The sequence below is a fragment of the Trichoderma camerunense genome, assembly GCF_050948025.1.
Source record: "Trichoderma camerunense strain CBS 138272 chromosome Unknown V8C40scaffold_20, whole genome shotgun sequence".
NCBI lineage: Eukaryota > Fungi > Ascomycota > Sordariomycetes > Hypocreales > Hypocreaceae > Trichoderma > Trichoderma camerunense.
This window is the reverse complement of record NW_028145350.1, coordinates 446,431-465,599: the sequence shown is the minus strand read 5'-3', so window position 1 is coordinate 465,599 and position 19,169 is coordinate 446,431. Positions and strand designations below refer to the sequence as shown.

The following is a 19,169-nucleotide window of genomic DNA, read 5'->3' as shown; positions in this document are numbered from 1 at the left end:
TTACAATTGACTTCGGGAATTTTTCCCTTTTAAACTATCCGACTCTAAAGAAGCCGGGTTCTAAAAGACTAAGTTAATCAAGAAGTCTAGTCTAATAGGTGTAATAAAGAAACCCCGACTTGAAAGTACTTTGCATGGTATTTGTATTAAAGACTGGAGAACTGCCAAGACAGCTACTAGATTTAGCATAAGGCTGACGAGAGATTGTTACGATCCGGCCCATCGCAATACTACATTCCTTTATAAGCAGCTGATTCTGACACATTAATTGCTACAAATGCGATGATTGGCTTAATCTTTTGTTCTGTTGGCGCTACGGTATAACAGAACAGAACATGGACGTACTCGTAAAAGCACCTTAATTTCAACCTGGAATGTCAACGCAGTCATAAAAGTCAAGTTGTACATTATACAACTCGTGTTTTTTTTAAGCATCAAAGTTTAGCCGTACATTGTACGTCAACAGGTTACATCGGCCACCCATGTATATTTTGTCTTACTGCTTCACTGCATTGTACTCGTATTGCTTATTGTATCCTCCGTACATGGGCCGATGTTCCGAACTTGAAATAGGATTCCGAAGTAACGAGTAGCGGTGTAGTGTATTTGTCCGGTCGCCCAGCAATGCTTTTATATTTACAATAGTCAATTGAATATATTGAATTGACAAACTTATAAATACTCTTCTTAATCCCCTTCAACATTACAATCAACTATCAAAACAAACACTCTTCTCTTTAACTCCTACCGACGAACCGACAAGATGAAGGTCTTTGCCTCTGTCCTCACTCTCACTGCCATCCTGGCCACCACTGTTCTTGGACAAAATTGCCGCTCCTGCAATGTATGAGTCTTGACTATTTTACTCAATTCTGCTTATTATAACTGTATAATTAACCATTGTATAGGACTGCCCTGGTGATGAAGTCTGCTTCTTTGCTGCCAGCCCCGGAACTGGTGGTATTGGCGGATGTGTTGAGCCCAACTCCGGCTATTGCAACGGTGGAGACGGTTACTGCGACACCGACACCTGCGATTAAATTGGATTATGGAATGAAGTTGGGATAATTTGCTTCCATTGTTGAGATTACGTGTGAAAACTTGACCTCTCTCGGCAAGCTGCAACGGGTCTCTGCCTCTCTGGAATCCATCTGTGTAAGGGAAAGCAAAAACATGGATTTAGGTTCTTATATAGTAGTATACACGTACTAGTATAATTTGAAGAAGACTTAAATCTGAAATGCACAACGCTGTAAATCCAAGGTATTATTTTACATAAGAACCCCCTTAAGATATATTGATTCACATATATCTCCTTTTTAGTATCAGTTAGCTCTGCTGCTATTACTATTATATCCCACTTTATATTGAGTTTCCTTGTAAATACTACTGTTGTAAAAGTTTCAAGAGCTGAACCCTGGATAAACTCTAGACAGAGCTTAGCCCTAGAAGTTCAAGTGGGGAAACACGTTGGCCATATGTGCAGACATTACGCCTGGCTTGACCTTGACCTTTAATATCAGTAATTTTGGCGCAGCTCCATGATATTCTTATTCATGATATTCTTATTTAGATGAATGCTTGTAGCAACACGTAAATCAACGACTTTCCCTTACATCCAGTTTCGATGCCCCAATTCCACGCAATTGCTGAGGCGCTGGACAGCTACCTTAGTGTAGGTACATGTACTCCCTAGTACAGCGCAGCCCACTATTACAGGGTAGTCTCAGCTACCTAGTACCTACGTCAACATCCAACGGCGGCCCGATAAACATGCCATCTTGACCACATTCATCATCTTCATCCTCCTGTGCCGGCTTCACCAAACATCATGAACTCACTCAGCTGACACACGAAATCCTTGCCAATCCATTCTCAATCAACATCCCACTTCACCGAGTTCAACAACACCACAATTCCAGCTCAATTGGGCCCCTATTCTCTCTCCCCACACAGAAACACACACCATCGTCAGCCTTGTGACGACGCAATAGTAAGACATGGACGAACCTTCTTCAGCCTCGCAGGCCACCAGCCAGCCCATCACGCAAATCCGGCTCCTCACACTCAACTGCTGGGGCCTGCTCTTCATCTCTGATCTACGCACTCCGCGCCTCGCTGAAATCGGCCGCCAGTTGGCCCTTCTCGACCCCCCGCCGGACATTGTCTGTCTTCAGGAATGCTGGACCCGGGACGACTATCTGGCCATATGCCGGGCCACTGCTGACATTCTCCCCTATGGCAAGTTTTACAACAGCGGTGCCTTTGGTGGCGGCCTTGCGCTTCTGAGTCGATGGCCGGTTGAATCGAGTTCAATGTTTCGGTATCCGCTGAATGGACGACCCACGGCCTTTTGGAGAGGCGATTGGTATGTCGGCAAGGGCGTGGCGTGTGCTAGTGTGAGGTTTGGGCCGGGGAAGAATGATGTAGTTGAGGTCTTCAATACTCATGTGAGTTCATTTCCATATCTTCTCTCCATTCTTCAATCTTCATCATAACTCATACATCTCTATGAGTTGTGTGTTGTGTGTAAACGAACTATTTCAAGTAAGAGAAGAAGAAAAGAAGGACTGTGCAATCTGCGCATATCCTGCTCATCTCACTCTCTTCTGCACATGAAACTCACCCTCGACATTTTATTCTCCTGCTAACCCATCACAGACTCACGCTCCTTACGAGAGCCCCCCAAATGACACCTACCTCTGCCACCGCACAGCCCAAGCATGGGAAATCTCCAAGCTCCTCCGCGCCGCCTCCCTCTCAGGCCGCCTCGTCGTCGCCCTCGGCGACTTCAACATGACGCCAAGATCGCTTTGCCATCGCATCATCACCGCCCGCAGTCCCCTCCGCGATACCTGGCGTGTTCTTCACCCCGACAGCTCCCTCGGCACCGCTGACGATCCCGTAGAGAAGGCCAGAGGTCTTCCCGTGCCCACTGCCGGATTCAATCTCAAATTCAATGGATCGACGAGTGATGGCCTCTACAACACCTGGCGCTGGTCCAAGAGCGCCCAGAAGAAATTAAAGACTGACCCTTGCCCCGTCGACCCAGACAGTCCAGATCCTCGCGGCAAACGCCTCGACTACGTCTTCGCCTCCACCGGCCCCTTCCAACCAGACGTTGCCAATCCCCATGCCCAACAACCTCAAGGCTGGGTCGTCCATTCTGCATCAGTCGAAATGACCCAGCGTCACCCCGAGCTCAACGTCTCCCTATCCGACCATTTCGCAGCCCTAGCCACCCTCAAGCTCCACGAAATCTCGCCTTCTTCCCCCGTCCCCGAGTTAGACGCCCAGCTTCTCCCCCTAGAAGAAAACGATCCGGAAAGCGCCAGCCTAACCCTTTCCGACTACGACGAAGTCCTCGCCATGACCCAAGAATACATGGCCCGCGAAGTCCGCCAGCGCTACTGGCGCGGCATTCACTTCTACGCCTCCGTCCTCGTCTGGATAGGCTGCCTCGTCGCTGTGTGGTTCAGCCCCCGCAACTTTGTCGCCTTCATCCTCATGCTCGTCGCGAGCTTGGGCCTTGCCACAGGGGTCGTGGATGGCCTTCTTGCCCTGCTCTTCTTTTGGTCGGAGATTAGGGCCCTTAGGGAGTTTGAGTGGGAGATTCGTACAGCCAGGTCACTTGCTTTGTCAGACAACACGGCTCAAACGCCAGCAGCAAAAGCTGGGTAACGGTTATTCTGCTACACATCGGTATATTTCATGAACCATTTCTACGAATTAAATCGATAGCAGATACTTGAAGAACTGGGCATCTATTACTCAAGGAAATGCTTGTAGTAGTAAATTAACAGCATTACTTCACATCCGGCTCTGATGCTCGAACTCTACGCAGTCGCTGGGGGGTTGGATAGCCACCTTGAGGTGCTGAATATTGGCTCCCTTTATATAGGCCCCTCGAACGATAGAACAACAAGCGATATCATATAATTAATACCAATTATTCATGCTGCTTCCATTAATTCTGCTATGCGATTTTCCTAATGTTTGTTTTATTCGCTGATCAAAACATCTCCTATCCACCCTACCAAGTTCCGTCCAAGGATAAGAGCTTCAACTCGTCAATCTATCCTTCAATATGCCTTCTTCCTCACGCTATGCCATTCGTAACCCATAAAGGCGCTCTGCTTTCTTACCTCCATGGCAGTACCCTTCATGTTATCGTCTCGTAGAATAATGTCTCGTGGTCGCTTGGGTACTCTCCGCCCGTACTCCCTCATGAACCTCTTCAAAAGCTCCTTCTCTTCGTCCAGAAACGTACTCACCGAGTCAATCTCCAAGTCCCTGCTGCGGAGAGCCCCTGAATCATATGGGGCGTGAATCATCCGAATCGCCACGTTCTGTATGCTCGGTCTAAACTCTCGCAGAATAAACCGAACCTCTTCGTCTGTTAGCCCAGGATTCTCAGCCACTGACTCAATTCGATCATCAAGAGGTTCTGATTCATCAAAGTAGTGAGTGTCTTCGAGGCTGTCAATATGAGGGACGAATGGTGGTGCTGTGTTTTGAAGGGTATCCCACGGCACGCTTTTGAAGAACCGATGCGCCTTGATGTCTTCGGCGTCGTCGGGGAAAATATATCTGCCATACATGTCGGTTGATACCGCTACTCCTGGCTGGTGCTGATCAAGCATCTGGTATCGTTTGGAACAGAGTCGTACTTCCCTGTCCTGAATCAGGCGGTAGATTAAGTCTTTGCATCTATCACTGACGAGAGGTCTCATAGGAAAGCGAAATTTTTCTCTATGAGCCTTTGATAGCGTTAGCACCTATATGAAAATAATCATAGACACACTTACCAAGATATTTTGCTTTGTAGGCTTTCTGCCTTCGTCTGAAAGAAAAGGCGTGTGTCCATAGAGACACTCGTACAGAATGATGCCGATGCTCTACTAATCACATCTACCGTCGTAGTAGGTCTGGAAGTTTTGTGCTTGAATCACCTCGGGGGCCATGTATTGACTTGTGCCCACGACAGAGTTGGCTCTCGTACGGTTGCTCCGTGTGTTCCTCCATCCCAGAATAGCAGCGAGATCGGGATCACTTCCTAGGTTCCGCTCGTCATGTCGCCCGAATTCAGCGGCCAGGGCTTGAGCTTTCTCGACCTGCGATTGAACGCTTTTGCAGTCTTCCTGGTCTTTTTCATCGCCTTGAGCATCAAGGTTGAGTTTCTGAAGCAATGCGTATCGATGGTAATTGTAATATGACGCATCGTGAGGCCACTTGCCATCAAACGCAAGCCCAAAATCGGATATTTTAAGATGCCCCGAGCTGGAGATGAGAAAGTTATCAGGCTTGATATCACGATGGATAAACCCAAGGCGATGGGTTTCCTCAACGGCCAGAATCATCTCGGCAATGTAGAAGCACGCTACAGCCTCGTGCAATATGTTCTCTCGAATCAGCAGCCCCAGAAAGTCGCCACCTGGCATGTACTCCATCACAAGATATAGATTTGACATGTCTTCGAAACTTGCAATCAGCGGGACCACCCTGCGTGAAAAAATGATATGTTAGCTTAACAATCCACGTATAGTGAGAGAAGTAGAAGGAAATAATGAGGTTATTACCAGGTGGATCCTTCACAAGAAACGAGAAAATCTCTTTCCGCGCGGAGATGGCCCTCTTGGCTGCTTCGAAGCATATCGGACTTTCGTATGACTTTCATCGCATAGATTTGATTTGAGAAATTATACGGCGAAGCTGATTTCTCACGTACTAGTCTGACAACTCCAAAACTGCCTTTGCCCAATACCTTGAGCGGCTCATACTTGGACACAAAGGGGCTTACGTTTTGTTGTTTAGCCTGGAGCGTGCATTTGGATTTCAACGCCCGTATGTCTCTCAGTCGACAGCTCTCTGAGTAGAAGAATGAGCTGTAGTCAACGGCACTATTTCCAGAGGCGAGATTTGAGCCATAAAGAAGACCTTCTTTGAATTGCCGCTCTGCAAATTCCTGGCATCTGATCAAGCGGCGCTGTGATTCACCGCAGAGCTCATTAAAGTGAGTCTCGAGATATATCTTGGCAGCAGCAGCTTTTTCCACTGTCAGAATGGTTGGCTTCGGCCTGTCCGTCGCCGTTTCTTCGATTGTCCCCAACCCTGCGCCTTCTGGGCTGGATCTGGTCCAGCGACTCCGACGACTCAATTTCCTCCTTGGGCTTCCTTTTGCTGAGGGTGAGCCAGAGATACGAGAGTCGATTGATGTCTTCCCCGTCAGATTATCATCTGGGCTTGCCAGTCTACCGCTGTGAGTGGATGACCATATATCATCCTGCTCGCTCGAGTCATCTGATTCGGTAACACTGGTGAGTTCTTGGAACGACTGATGCTGCTGCAGAGGGGTGTCGGAAACCACAACAGTAGAGCTTGGTGAGATCTTGGCATCGTTTGATCGTATCTTTCTCATGAACCCCTTTGTCGCAGGTGGCTTTCTCGCTTTCCGTAGCACCGTAGCACCATTGCTCGAAACACCGACGGCGGGATTCTTCCCCTTGTTCAAGTTCAAGGATCTTAGTCCTTCGCTCAGAGACCAGTCAAGAGGAGCAGAACCTTGCGAGCCTGCCAACTATCAGCATCGTCTAATCTCTCAAACCGTAAATGCATGATTGAACTACCATGGTCATTTCTCCCCTTTACTCCGATGGCCTTGCGAAATTTATCAGTCCATTGCTTTGAGTGTTTTCGATGAAGTCTCAAAAGGTCAGATCCTGCGAGACCTTCTCCTCCGTTGAACGGAGGCTGAAAAGAGGGAATATGAGAGTCATTGGGTCCGTTGGGAGGAGGGTCCAGTCCAGGATGATTCTGCCTTGCATTGTGAGGCCGAGGCAGCATTCTGTGCCAGGAATAAGGAGGAAAACGGGCGACAGCCACAGAATCCGGCAGCTGAACGGAAAGAAAGGGACAGAGTATGACGATAGAGATGATGATTTTTTTAGTATTTTTCTTCGATAGTTGATAGTTATGAATGAATGAATGACCACGACAAAAGTATGAGACCGACCTGGTGAACAACTGGAAAGGGAGAGAAACAGAGCTGATGACGATATCGGGGAGAAGGAGAGAGAGTAGAGAGGCATGACGTCGTTCATCGAGCACTGCTTCCACTTTTGGACACACCGCCCGATCACTCTTCTCCAGGTAGAGCGGCATTGGGGGAATAGCTATCCAGCACCCTCAGGTGTGTTATCTAATACTCCAACATCCATGCTACAGATGTCCAATGCTGAGTTTAGTAGCTTAGTACTAAGGTGCTACTTCATCAACCTCTACAAGGAGTAGCTACTAGGTATTCAGCACCCCAGCGATTGCGTAAAGTTTGAGCATTGCAATCAGAAAGCCGTTTGTTTATTACAATAGGCATACGCTTTAATAGTAACTTGGAAATATCCAGTTGAGTTCTTTTATGAGAACAATATTTCATTTCGTTTTATAGACGTCTAAATCGCCCATTTCAAATCCCTAAGCACCCAAATTTTTATCAACAGCGACGACATTGTACATAGGAGAGACCAAAGGAGTGCTCGGCTTGTAACGCTTAAGCTCAAACAATTCCGGCTCCTCGCCTTTGAGAATCCCAAACCCCGATTTGCATGCCACATCCGAATGCCACACGGCACTATATGCCTGGCAGAGCTGCAGGCCCTTGCCTACAGCACGGCCTCAGACTCCTCATCAGAGGTCAACACGTCAAAGGAAACAAGAAAAACAAAATGAACCAAGCCCAGATTCCACGTCGTCCAGAGGGTAGGGGTAAAGAATTAGTACACGCCACCACAGAAGTCATCCAACGCCGGTCCCAAGTTTACATTGACTTTTGATTTATTTGATCTCGAGCAGCTTGACGTCGAAGGTCAGCTGGCTGTTGGCGGGAATGCCGGGGAGGCTCTTGGAGCCGTAGGCAAGGTGAGCAGGAATTGTCAGTCGGCGTTCACCGCCGATGGCCATGCCGACAATACCAACGTCCCAGCCCTTGATAACCTGGCCCTTGCCGATCTTGAAAGAAAAGGGCTTGCCCTTCTTGTTGGCTATAGTTCATCCAAAGTTAGTCACTGCGTAAACAAAGGATCATGAGCTAAGCTTACCATCGAATTGCTGTCCATTCTGGAGCTTGCCAATGTATCGGACGCCAACAGTGTCGCCATTCTTGACAGTGCGGCCCTTGCCAATGGTGCGGTCATCAACGGTGACGCCCTGGACATTCTTGACACCAAGAGACGCCTTGCCGGTCTGCTTAGCCTTCTCAGCGGTGGAGCCGGTAGGGCCTTGCTCCAGGTTCTTGGCGAACTGGACCTTCTTTGCGTCCTTCTTCTCCTCCTTCTCCTCAGCGGCCACAGCCTCACCCTTGTTGTTCTTGAGCTTCTTCTGCTGCTTCTTGGAGAGCTTGGAATCGGCAGCCTTGGAGATGAGCTCGTCAAGGCCCTCAACCTCAGCGGCAGCGCGCTTGTTCTTGCCCTTCTTGCTGTCTGTGGGGACCAGCTTGGGGACCTCCTCCTCATCAGAGTCGACCTCGGTAATGCGAGGATCCTCGAGATCGTCAAGATCATCGCTCTCCTCTTCGCTGTCCTCCTCACCCATGGCATATTCCAGCTCATCGGGGGACAGGTCGTAGTCATCCTCGCCATCCTGGTCCTCCTCATCCTCATCATCCATAATGTAGTTACCGGTCAGGTAAACGGTGTGTGTTCCGGAGACAACGAAGAAGACCTTCTCGCCTTGGTTGACAGTGATATCAAGGGGCTGCTGGTAGTTCTAAATCGAGGTGTTAGCATATCGCATAGTTTTTGGAAATGTGAGTCTTGCTCTGAAAGAAAATTTCAGAAAACTCTGATGGTGTAGGTAAGGCTTACTCGCTCAGTGTCGAGGGTGCAGAGAACGAAGTTCTCGAGGTCACCTCCCTCGCTGTCGTCGTCTTCATCATCCTCTTCCTCCTCGTCATCTTCCTCTTCCTCCACGATAGCCTTGCCCTTGCCCTTAGCGTTGGCGTTGCTCTTCTTGCCCTTCTTGGACTTGGCACCGTTGATCTCGGCATCCTCCATCTCCTCGTCCTCAGAGTCCTCACCGTTGGTGGCCTCGAGAAGCTTCTTGATGGCAGCAGCCTGCTTCTGCTTCTTAGCCTTGGCAGGGTCGCTGGGGCCACCATTGGCCTCCTCATCCTCGTCGTCAGAGTTTCCGAGAAGGGCGCTCATGTACTCTTCGTCGAGCTCATCATCCTCGTCCTCGTCAAGGCCGGGGAAAGCGCGCTTGATCAGGCGCAGAGTAGAACGAGGGACAGAAGGAGCGTTCTTGGAATCATCGAGCTCAGGCTCCTGAGTAGGATCCAAAGCGGCCATGGTGATGCGGAACTGCGACAAGGAACGTGGATGGTTAGCATCAACCGCGCAAAACCAATAGCTTCATCCATCGGCAACCATTGGAATCTAGGCCGAAAAGAAGGCAAATCATGCTCGATCTAACCAGTCTCTAGATGAATGGCAACAGTATTTGTGAGAGAAACAACTTACAGAGGCAGGGAACTCCAAGTTGGCCGGGATCAGCACCTCTCCAGGCGGGACCTCGAGGCCATAGACGGGACCGGGAACAGCAGCCATTGCGACGGAGTTATTAAATCTTAGTATTGGTGGTTATGATGCAAATCCAAAAGAATTGGTACAGAGTAGAAGAGAAAGAGTTGTAGAGAGAATGTGGTTCTGCGAGTCCCAAGGCTTGGAGATGGCGACGTGAAGAGGAAGAAAAGGCGAGGCAGGCGACAAGCTCAGAAAATTTCTGGTTGCTCTTTTTTTTTTTTTCTTTCTCCGTCAAGCCATTCAACGATGTCTCCACTGGCAAATTTAGACCAATAGGATCGAGAGATAAGGCGGTTATCGTTGATGGATGTCGCTGGCTCAGCAACCGACCCCGCCGAAGCGGAGCCAATGATGCACGAGAGTGGGTCTCACGCCATTGACCGTCTCTGACCGCCTGCAGATTACAAGCAATCTATCAAAGTTGATGGACTGCGATCAATATGTGAGGCCATCTTTAAACATACAACAATTGAAATCAGGGCGCTACGATGTACAATGAAGTCTTCATATCCATGTTAATATTAATCTATTATGCAATATCCATACCTCGTATCGATACTCCTTCATCTGGGCACCAGCAGACGGGATCTTTGACGACGCTCTGCTCTATGTCAATTCTTGTAGATGTTGGCTCATGACTACAGCAGCATCACGGTATATAGACAATACTCTATATTGCTCTATAAAACTCTGAGCAATTACAGTCGCACGTATCCGTCATCAAGGTGAAGAAACCATATGCTCATGACGTTGTCTAGTGATCATGACTTGAATATCCAGACTGAAAGAGGCCTATCTACCTTGCAATTAACATATGTCTTTCGGTCGCCACAGAATAATTACTTGGTTCACCCCTCTTACACGTATGTGTCTAAATACGTGGGAATTCTACTTGATTCCTATGCTAGCGAGCGAGAACCAATATGTTTTCATCGGACATACTCTGCACAACTCACTTCCCCTTCACAAGTGGGAACAAGCCACCACCACCTACCCGATAACAATACATCTAGACAAGTCCTCCATCCTCTCTCTTCACGATACCACCAAGTCTCCAACTCAGCCACCAATTGAATAACGCAGCATAGGATGTGCATAACAATATTAAACTTTCTCGCTCATTTCAGGCACCGTCGTGTATTGATTGGCTGAGGCTTCCATTTTCGCATCCGACTCGCCGCCCGGCTCGGAAGCCCCACTAATCTCCGCTCCGCCTCCGTAATCCAAGACTTGTTCCGCGCACTTGGGATTTTACGGAACTCTGCATTAGTCGCAGCCTCTAAATTAGAGCCCATTTTGGGGGAAGCAGTCAAGCGGAGGACAGAAAAAAAGCGAGACGGCAAAAGGAATAAGTACATACATTCAGAAGTATGGGCACCCAATCAGCGCATTATGTAGCGCTGCTTTTGGAAGGGAACGCCTTTTCAGCCAGCATCCATGACTATAGTAGCAGTTACTGGAGAAATATAGATATAATAGCAATTATGAGGTAATGATAGATATGGTAGCGGATACCTGGTACTTAAAGAATAGGCGTGTTATTTGGGTAGGTAACGCGTGGGTGTTTGGAATCTTCTCGGTCTCGGGTTTCCTGTCCTCCGCTTGGCAGTTACAGTACACTGAAGTTGGAGAATTAACAGCATCATGATGTATTTGTTTATTATAGCTATATCCTATTACTAAATCCTGAATCCCGCGCAGAGTATATGTAGAGTGCCTGGTTAGGTATATTACCATTATGTATCTTCAGTGTATTCATCAGTGTGCTGGTAGATGTGCTCCCAACTCCATGCTTCTTAGCTTTGGGGTATTCCCTACCCGTAAACTCCAATTAGATCCTTCGCAATAGCTCCCATGGATCGAGCTGAGAAATGTCCGTATCCTTTCCATTATATGTAACTTACTTACCCCTGCTTGTAAAAAGTCGATCAAACACAACGAATGATGCTTCCAAAACTTGCTCATAAGTGACCGACATGAATATTCAAAAGCAAATGACGCAAAACCCTCTCAAGCAATATCTTCCACGCTCACAGACTTTGCCCGCTGCCGAAGAGCCTTCTTGCTAACGGTATATTGCAAATCGGCAGTCCAAAAGTGCGCAATCTCCGCTTGAGCGCAAGGAATAGCGCCATACAAAGGAGCTACCAGAGGAACAAGGAGATAGTCGACAAAGTTCTTCTTCAATGAGCGATGGGAGAAGCACATGCCATCGGCCAGTCCGGCCTGGATCATGTCCTTCTCACGCGTGCGCACGCAAACTCGGTGGTAGCTTTCGTAGAGAAAGATGTAGACGGCCATCTCCATGAAACCCATTGTGCGAAGAACGTTGCAAGTCGAAAAGATCCATGACAAGTTGTTAGGGTCGTCGCTGCCCTCAGTGACAAATGTATACAGAGCAGACGCGACCACCAGGATCAGCATCTGAAGGGGAAGAAAGTGTGCTTCAAACAAGCGGTGGCCCATGTAGAAGATGTGCTCCCAGTGAGGCTCCTTGAGTGTGTCTCTCGTAATGTCGGAGAATACACCATTATCGACTGGCACTTCTGAGGTTTCTTCAACCTGAGACTCCGGGAAATAGGCGTCCAGATTGTCGCCACTGGTAGATCGGTGCAGAGGACGGAAGGCTCTGGACGTGTACTTTCTGTCCTTCCACATCGCAGCCGCCTTGCGTAATGCGAATCCACTGTCCAGAGCACCCCACATGTGTCGAAGTGCCTGGCTGTATCGCGCTCGAATATCCAGATAAGCACCGCGCAAGCCTCCCTTTCCACCTCCGGTCACATTGGTCTGGCTCACTGGGCTGAGAACAGTGCGACATGTGAGATGACCGTTCAGAGCAAAGAAACATTTGATAAACATGTGAAGATCCTCGCCAATGGCATCGGAATCACAGTCCCAGCCGCCGACACGATCGACGAGGACCAGGGGCAGAGAGTACACAGATGTAGGAGGAGCAATGGCAGAGCCCTTGTACAGACCAGACATACCGGCAGCGCACCAGAGAACATCGGCGACGCGGACAAGAGCAGTAACGTTGTGGGCGTTGCGATCAAAGATGATGGGAGCCGCATAGAGAGTGGTGGAAGCTGTATCAGGATGGATCATGTGCATGTTGGAAATTTGGGCAAAATATCGTGACGAGAGGTGGCTGTCAGCTACAGGCACAGGCATGGTTAGCACACGGCATCTAGGTGAATGGAAAAGACGCCTTCCGCAATGGCGATCAAGACAATAAGAAACAGTGAAAATCGTTGTAAACATGTCTGGTAAAAGAACCGCCAAACTTACCATCAATACCTGTGACAATGACATTCTTGCGCATAGACATGGGATACTTGGAGCTGAGCTTGCGGGCCGCCCAGGCCATGTTACTGCCTTTGCCGGCCGCCTCACCGGGAATGTCTCCTGGATGCAGCGTATAATCGATGGACCGAAACCTCTTGAGAAACTGCTGGATAAGGCTCAGGGCCTTTGATTCGCCGCCAGTCTCGCGGAGCTCCATGCCAAGGTAGACCTGAATTCGACCGCATGACCAATTAGCACCCAGCCCACGCTAATCATGTCGCGCAACCACTCCACGTGGGGAGCGACAGGGGGGGATATCAAGCCGTTTTACGGCGTATCTCGACTTACATCGTAGCAGCTTTGGGCCTGGGGGTGAGAGGCCAAGACGTCCAGAGTCTCGCGGAGGGTGTCCATCTCTTCCTTGTAATTGGGGATGACGATGGCGTGGATGATGGGGCTCTCGGGCACATCCTTTCCATCAACATAGTATTCGGATTGAGAATCGCTCAGCTCGCTGTCAGTCGAAGAAATGCCGTTCATGTTGCTTGAGGCCAATGTCTCGGAGCTGGCCACGGAAGATGAAGAGCTGTTGCGGCGGTGGCCTGCGTCCTTGTACGCTTCCATGGCTCTGCTCTGCACACCTCGCTTCAGAGACTGCGTAATACTCCAGATGGACCAACACGCTCGAATGGGAAACATGGCAACCATAAAGTGAATCAGCAGACAATAGTAGGCGAAGATGAGAGTCCAGATACCAGCCCCAACACTGGTCGTCTTTGATGAGTATGTCTCGCCTTCGGTACTTGTTCCTTCGAACTTGAAGCCGTGCTGCTCAACCATCGATTCTCGGGATATGACCCAATAGCAGAGACCGATCAGGACCAGCATGCTCAAGCCAGTGGCGCATCGCGAACACCACGTGAGGAAACCCATTGTGTCTGCAAATGATGATCAGCCTGAGAAAAGGGGGTGAAGGCCGATATGTAGGAGGAAGCCGGGAGAATCGCCACGAGAATAGAGGCTTCCGGGCAGAACACTCGACAGGTGCAGGTCTTAACGAAGAAAAAAGAAAAGAAGATAAGAGAGAGGTAAAGAAAAAAAAAGAAACAAGAAAAGAAAAGGAACAGTGGTATCGAAGAGCCAAGAGCAGGGCCCAGTTTAACCCACGGCCAAAGGCAGAAACAGAAACCTGGATCTACAAAGTAGCTACCCGCACCGGGTATGGTACCATACGCATATCAAAACTCCTTATTATAAGCTACATGGCGAATGGATCCTTAACACCGGCAGTAAGAGCGGAGAGGAGGATACGGCAAGTCTCTCCACACGTATGATAGCTGGGCCGGGGAGGAGATGCCATATCCCATGCACATGATTCTGCCCACAATAAGTCGTTAGCGGGTTCTAAAGGTAGTATAGAAAGGAAATTAACTGCGATCTGAGACTGCGTGTTTTCGAGCGAGTAATTGGATTCGCTGAAACGTTGAGAACCCCAGACCCTCTTGGCAGTGCTCATGGTGCCAGTATGCCCTTTTAGTACTAACTTGGCCATGCACTTCACCATGTGCCAGATGATGTGACTGGCAACAAGGCTGCCAGACCCGTTTTAATAGAAATGTCCCATGATGCAAGTGAGCTGGAGTTTTTATGTATGGTTTATTTTGTCGTGTAAGTAGCAGGGAGTGGCTCTTCAGCATCCCTCCTGCCTCAAATCTATGTACAGTAGCGATAACAGAAGGTACTAGAAGAATATAGCTGTAGTAGCAGATACTAGAAGAAAGCCGCGGCAGTAGTAGATACGCAGGGTATTGGATAGTAAATAAAAGGCTACTTTAAGCTGTTAGTGTAAGGGGGGGACGAATGTGTCTGTCGTCAACCTAGGCAGGCATCAACACAAGAACTCGGCGAGAAGATGGAGGTACTCAGCTTCCTGCAAGGAAGAAGATGTCCATTTTTGCCCTTGTGTACAAAGAATGGGTATCTTTCAAGAGAAAATGGACGTCGATACATGTGCAAATCCCTCATTGGTTCTTCAAGGCTCAAACTACATATAAACATGGTGCACATGAACCAAAGGCTACATGTACTAAGACGCCGCGCTACTCTGTAGTATCACGACGACATGCATTCTAAGGTGAAGCTAGGACTAGGTCGGTTCTATGTGCATGAAGTATGCTTGTCTAAGATGGGTTTTATTGTCTCAAAAAGCCTGGTTAGTCTCGGGAGATACACATTGTTGCAGCTGGATCTCATGTGTGACGCAGAAATACAATGGATATCGGTGTGTTAGCGGCTTACACCAGACACCACACCACACCACACATACATATTCTGACAGCTGAACAACACCGTTTACATCATTCTGCAGTCTATCAGCTGGATATCACAAACTAAACATGAGATATTTGGCCACGGCCTGCCTCTACTTTTTCTCGGCGGTCAAACAAATGACATGCAGACTATGGTTGAAGTACCCGACATGTCGCGTCACTGGCATCGATCATGAATCATGGCCCCTAAGACGTTACCTGATACAAACCGTCACCTCCAGGCCACCCAGCAAGTCTCTCGCTATCTAAATAGCAGAGCCCCATCTCATCGTCTTGAAGATCTCCAAGGCCTACAGCCAGGCTCCGCATTTCATCCCGGCATGGGTTGGATCCAGTTCTCAGCCCACTAACTGTGGCACTCCTCAACGTTCTCGCTTGGCTGCCCCAAAAACTACGAGTCGCAAAAGCGTCTGGGCCAACCCAAATGCCACACGCCGCGGCATGTGAATCCCAGTGGACAGCCACTCGGCTCTTGAGGCGGGTCGCTTCACCACCAAGGCGGCTGTTTTTTTCTTCTCTTTGCCTTGTTAGACCAGGCGCGTGAACAGATCCATGAGCTTCATGTCGTCCGCGGCTGGCCGCTAAGGGGATCGGCGTTTACAAAATGCTCCTATGAGGGCGCTGCTTTGGCGCATGCATGTCCAACCCCGGAAATAAAGAAAAAAGGGATGGTGGAGTGGCCAGGGACCCCTAGATAAGCAGCTTGGCAGCAAAGAATAGACGGAATCAACATACAGAAACAGACAATCCGCACGTATACGCACCACACTATCATACGCCTCCAGAATCGTACTCGTAATCTCCTCTGGTATGCATATATTCATTTTGCGGTCCCTATTTATTTTTAAGACGAGCCGCGCGGCAGCACAGATAAACGCATGACGAACATCTGTCTGCTTTCTGTTTCCTCATGTCCCATAGCTTAAAACGGCCGCCCACTTAGACTAGAATTCCAATACCACCATTTCCAAGGTTGCGATACCTTGCATGCTGCTAGTTGCAGAGTGCATGCTGCTAGTACGCTCTGAGCATCGTCTTGTGCGGGAGCAGCGCACTGCCGAGATACGCGTACGTTGAATGTACGCCTGTGCTCCATACACGTGTGAAGCTTCACCTCCTGCTTTTGTACCATCACAATCTTCTAGGGCGGGTTCAGGATACATGGATTTTATTTTATCCATTTCAGCCACCCGACCGAATTAGGTCCATATATGTCTCGACTGTGTGGCTATAAGTATGCTATTTAACAAGGAATAGTTTTGCTGTGCGCTATTTTCATCGGCAATCAGTAGTGTATCTATTGCGAGCGATGACTCAAAAGGCTTGGGCTTTTTTAACTACCTAGCGAGATGGACAACATTCTACATGTATGAAGGCGCGTTTCTGCGGAGATGACAGCCCATGCTATCGACAGGCCGAAGAGTTGTCAGCAATTTAAAGCTCTAGACAGCCTCGAAAGCTGTCCTCTCTACAAAGCATCTACGATTCACTTCACTTATAGTGCTTGCAGACACACCTCCCTCTACACCTGAACGTAATGCTGAATAACGGCTCTATCTGTATATCCTCTCCAAACAAAGCTAACCCAGAGACGTAGATGCTAATTGAAAATCTGGCCGAGAAGCTGCAGAAAAGATAGATGCAACCATGACGCGCTTTATATGATTGGAAGGGCATTAAGATTACTCGTAATAAGCCGTAGAGCCATCCACTCCCCCATACCGATTCGCATGGGCAGGCAGTTCCGTCAAGCCATCATGTAAACTTGGACCGGGCAGTTCTTGCGCGATCCGGCAGCGTAAACAATAGCCCACCTAGTGGACATGACGAGCATCAACATGTGTATCGTTGTGTTTTTGTTAGTACTCGTATACGACCTCTGCTGCGCTCTTAACGGGTCAAACATCCTCTGGATCAAGGACGCCAGCAGGGCTTGCCGCTGCTAAACACCTGCGTGCATGCTATACTGGGCCAATTTGGGAGACGAACTGTTCTTGCCACCATTGGGCGTACGTGCGGTGGCCTCAGCCATGATACATTAGATGGGAAAGCTGCTAATGCCCATCTCCGGCGCGCCTTTGTCGACCATCTTACACGTAGCTATGAGGTGGATCTAGCTAGAAGGCCAGCTGGTGCAGGAATTCCTGGTTTGCCGAGACGAGGCCGTCGGAGCGGTCCGCAGCTCGCATTTCCCATCTCCTGATTGGTCAACTCGCATCTCCCATCTCCTAATTGGTCGCGTCGCCGTCCGTCAGCCGCGAATCTTGCGATAAGGCAACGAACGGGTGGTAAGCTGCAGCCACTCACCTGCTCGTATGCCGCTTTTGGATAGATTTACGACGGTCAACGATTCGTAGCCGGTAGGGGACCTGTGATGGGTAGAGATCCAGTACATCACTATGGAAAATATATTTGCCATCTTGCCCAGTTTGGTCGTCTTCCTCCGATCCGTCTCTCTGGCATTTTCACCACCAGAAGCACTACACCTGGGAGCAGATTAAAGGGATATACGAAAATAATTGGTTATATCAGATATATATTACTCATGCTAATAGTCTAGATACATAGGTAAATATTATCAACGATTCAATTTTAGCCAAAAATAACATCAGCATTACCCGCTTGACCCTATTTAGTATATGATTGATTAATAACTTTTCACTCTTACTTTTGAGACAGGCGACTTACAAAAACTTGCAACTTCCGCTGGTATATCTTCCATTGCTTGCCATCAAAAACAAGGTCATCCAAAAAGATTTGGTATGACGTAAATATCTGACCTTCGCGAGCGCCGTGGCCGAAGAAGGTAGCAATCACGTACGTGTCCACTGAAGCGTTGACTGTCGTCGAGATATTTACGCTTTGACTCCCAAAATGATGCATAGTGGTGTAGTTCTGTGCTGTTCGAGACTCCGAAAGACTCTCGACGAAAGCTGGGATCCCGCGCGTTGGCTGGGCGCCAGAAGCACTATAGTCGACGAAAACATCATCTGTGAAGATAATATCAAAGAGAGAATAATCCGGCGTATCGACTCCGAAGGGGTATAAGTCCACGACTGACCGAACCTGAATGGAAAGGTCTGTTTCGTTGCCAACTATGATGCCACACGCACCATAGGTTGGCATAAGGGAAAGTAAAGTCAGACTAAGTTGTGTCAGCTTCATATTGATTGGATATTTGTATACTATATCGATTGTTAAGGCGATAGAGGCCAATTCCTAGATTGAGGGTGCTGGCACGTTATTGATATAGTTTTGCCAAGCCGCTTGCCTTGAGTCTGCAGAATCCACCATACGGGTGCCTCGGAGGCAGCTAAGTGTTACGATCCAGTTAATCGCAACAGTACATTCCCTTTTAAGCAGTTAGTTCTGGCATAGTAATTGCTACAAATGCGATTATTGGCCTGATCTTTTGCTCTGTTTGCCGCTAGAGGATGACAGAACGTAACATTAAGGTGATATAACAAGGACCTGATTTGGCTCCTTGGCCGGAGCATTAGGAAAACACCGAGACCGATGGCGAATGAACGCATGCCTTTGATGCGAAAAAGATTATGTCGGACCAGAATTGCGCTAACTATTTGTTACGACTCCAGTCTGGGTGTGACTATTACTCCAAGGGACATGCTTGATAATCTGTCCCTATTTTTATCGGCAATCAGTAATATATCTATTGCAACTTTGCAAGCATCGGCGCAAATATCTTGGGCTGGTCTGAAACTTGTCATACGACCTCTGCGGTTGCGTCATCAATAAGCTCTACTTGACACTGATCTTTGTCTTCAGGAGTCTCGTCTATTGGCTTCTCAGGGTCATTGGTAGCGTTTTCCTATCCACATGGATGGATACAATTGTCTGTAGTAGATTGCAATTAGCAGTAGAGTAATAAGTACATGCATAAATGCCATCACTTCTATTCAAGGTATGGAATATACATGTAGGTAGGCCTCTGTTCAAATCACCTCACGTAACTTTG

At 48.4% G+C, this 19,169-nt stretch overlaps 6 protein-coding genes across 6 annotated transcripts; 2 read left to right on the top strand and 4 right to left on the bottom strand.

Annotated features, from left to right (window-relative positions):
• The first annotated feature begins 548 nt into the window (after positions 1–548).
• On the top strand, positions 549–1,210 carry V8C40DRAFT_255383 (uncharacterized protein). Its single transcript, XM_083218039.1, has 2 exons — positions 549–844; positions 909–1,210. The coding sequence occupies exons 1-2, from the start codon at positions 764–766 to the stop codon at positions 1,038–1,040; spliced, it is 213 nt and encodes a 70-aa protein (XP_083068967.1). The 5' UTR covers positions 549–763; the 3' UTR covers positions 1,041–1,210.
• Positions 1,211–1,780: 570 nt separating this feature from the next.
• V8C40DRAFT_255382 (inositol phosphosphingolipid phospholipase) lies at positions 1,781–3,957 on the top strand. Its single transcript, XM_083218038.1, has 2 exons — positions 1,781–2,450; positions 2,662–3,957. The coding sequence occupies exons 1-2, from the start codon at positions 2,001–2,003 to the stop codon at positions 3,679–3,681; spliced, it is 1,470 nt and encodes a 489-aa protein (XP_083068966.1). The 5' UTR covers positions 1,781–2,000; the 3' UTR covers positions 3,682–3,957.
• A 78-nt stretch (positions 3,958–4,035) lies between these two features.
• V8C40DRAFT_283051 (kinase-like domain-containing protein) lies at positions 4,036–6,843 on the bottom strand (the record flags this gene model as incomplete). The annotated part of the gene is made up of 4 exons (XM_083221895.1): positions 4,036–4,760; positions 4,953–5,502; positions 5,580–6,447; positions 6,627–6,843. 4 exons carry the CDS (start codon positions 6,841–6,843, stop codon positions 4,083–4,085), a joined length of 2,313 nt encoding a protein of 770 aa, XP_083068965.1. The 3' UTR covers positions 4,036–4,082.
• A 527-nt stretch (positions 6,844–7,370) lies between these two features.
• Positions 7,371–9,747, bottom strand: V8C40DRAFT_255378 (peptidylprolyl isomerase FPR3). The gene is made up of 4 exons (XM_083218037.1): positions 9,513–9,747; positions 8,859–9,353; positions 8,094–8,760; positions 7,371–8,036 (listed from the first exon to the last, which is right to left on the bottom strand). Exons 1-4 carry the CDS (start codon positions 9,597–9,599, stop codon positions 7,831–7,833), a joined length of 1,455 nt encoding a protein of 484 aa, XP_083068964.1. The 5' UTR covers positions 9,600–9,747; the 3' UTR covers positions 7,371–7,830.
• A 1,838-nt stretch (positions 9,748–11,585) lies between these two features.
• V8C40DRAFT_283048 (glycosyl transferase family group 2-domain-containing protein) lies at positions 11,586–13,796 on the bottom strand (the record flags this gene model as incomplete). Its single annotated transcript, XM_083221894.1, has 3 exons — positions 11,586–12,733; positions 12,867–13,092; positions 13,212–13,796. The coding sequence occupies 3 exons, from the start codon at positions 13,794–13,796 to the stop codon at positions 11,586–11,588; spliced, it is 1,959 nt and encodes a 652-aa protein (XP_083068963.1).
• A 3,989-nt stretch (positions 13,797–17,785) lies between these two features.
• Positions 17,786–18,358, bottom strand: V8C40DRAFT_269861 (nuclear transport factor 2 family protein; the record flags this gene model as incomplete). Its single annotated transcript, XM_083220135.1, has 2 exons — positions 17,786–17,821; positions 17,882–18,358. The coding sequence occupies 2 exons, from the start codon at positions 18,356–18,358 to the stop codon at positions 17,786–17,788; spliced, it is 513 nt and encodes a 170-aa protein (XP_083068962.1).
• Positions 18,359–19,169: the final 811 nt, after the last annotated feature.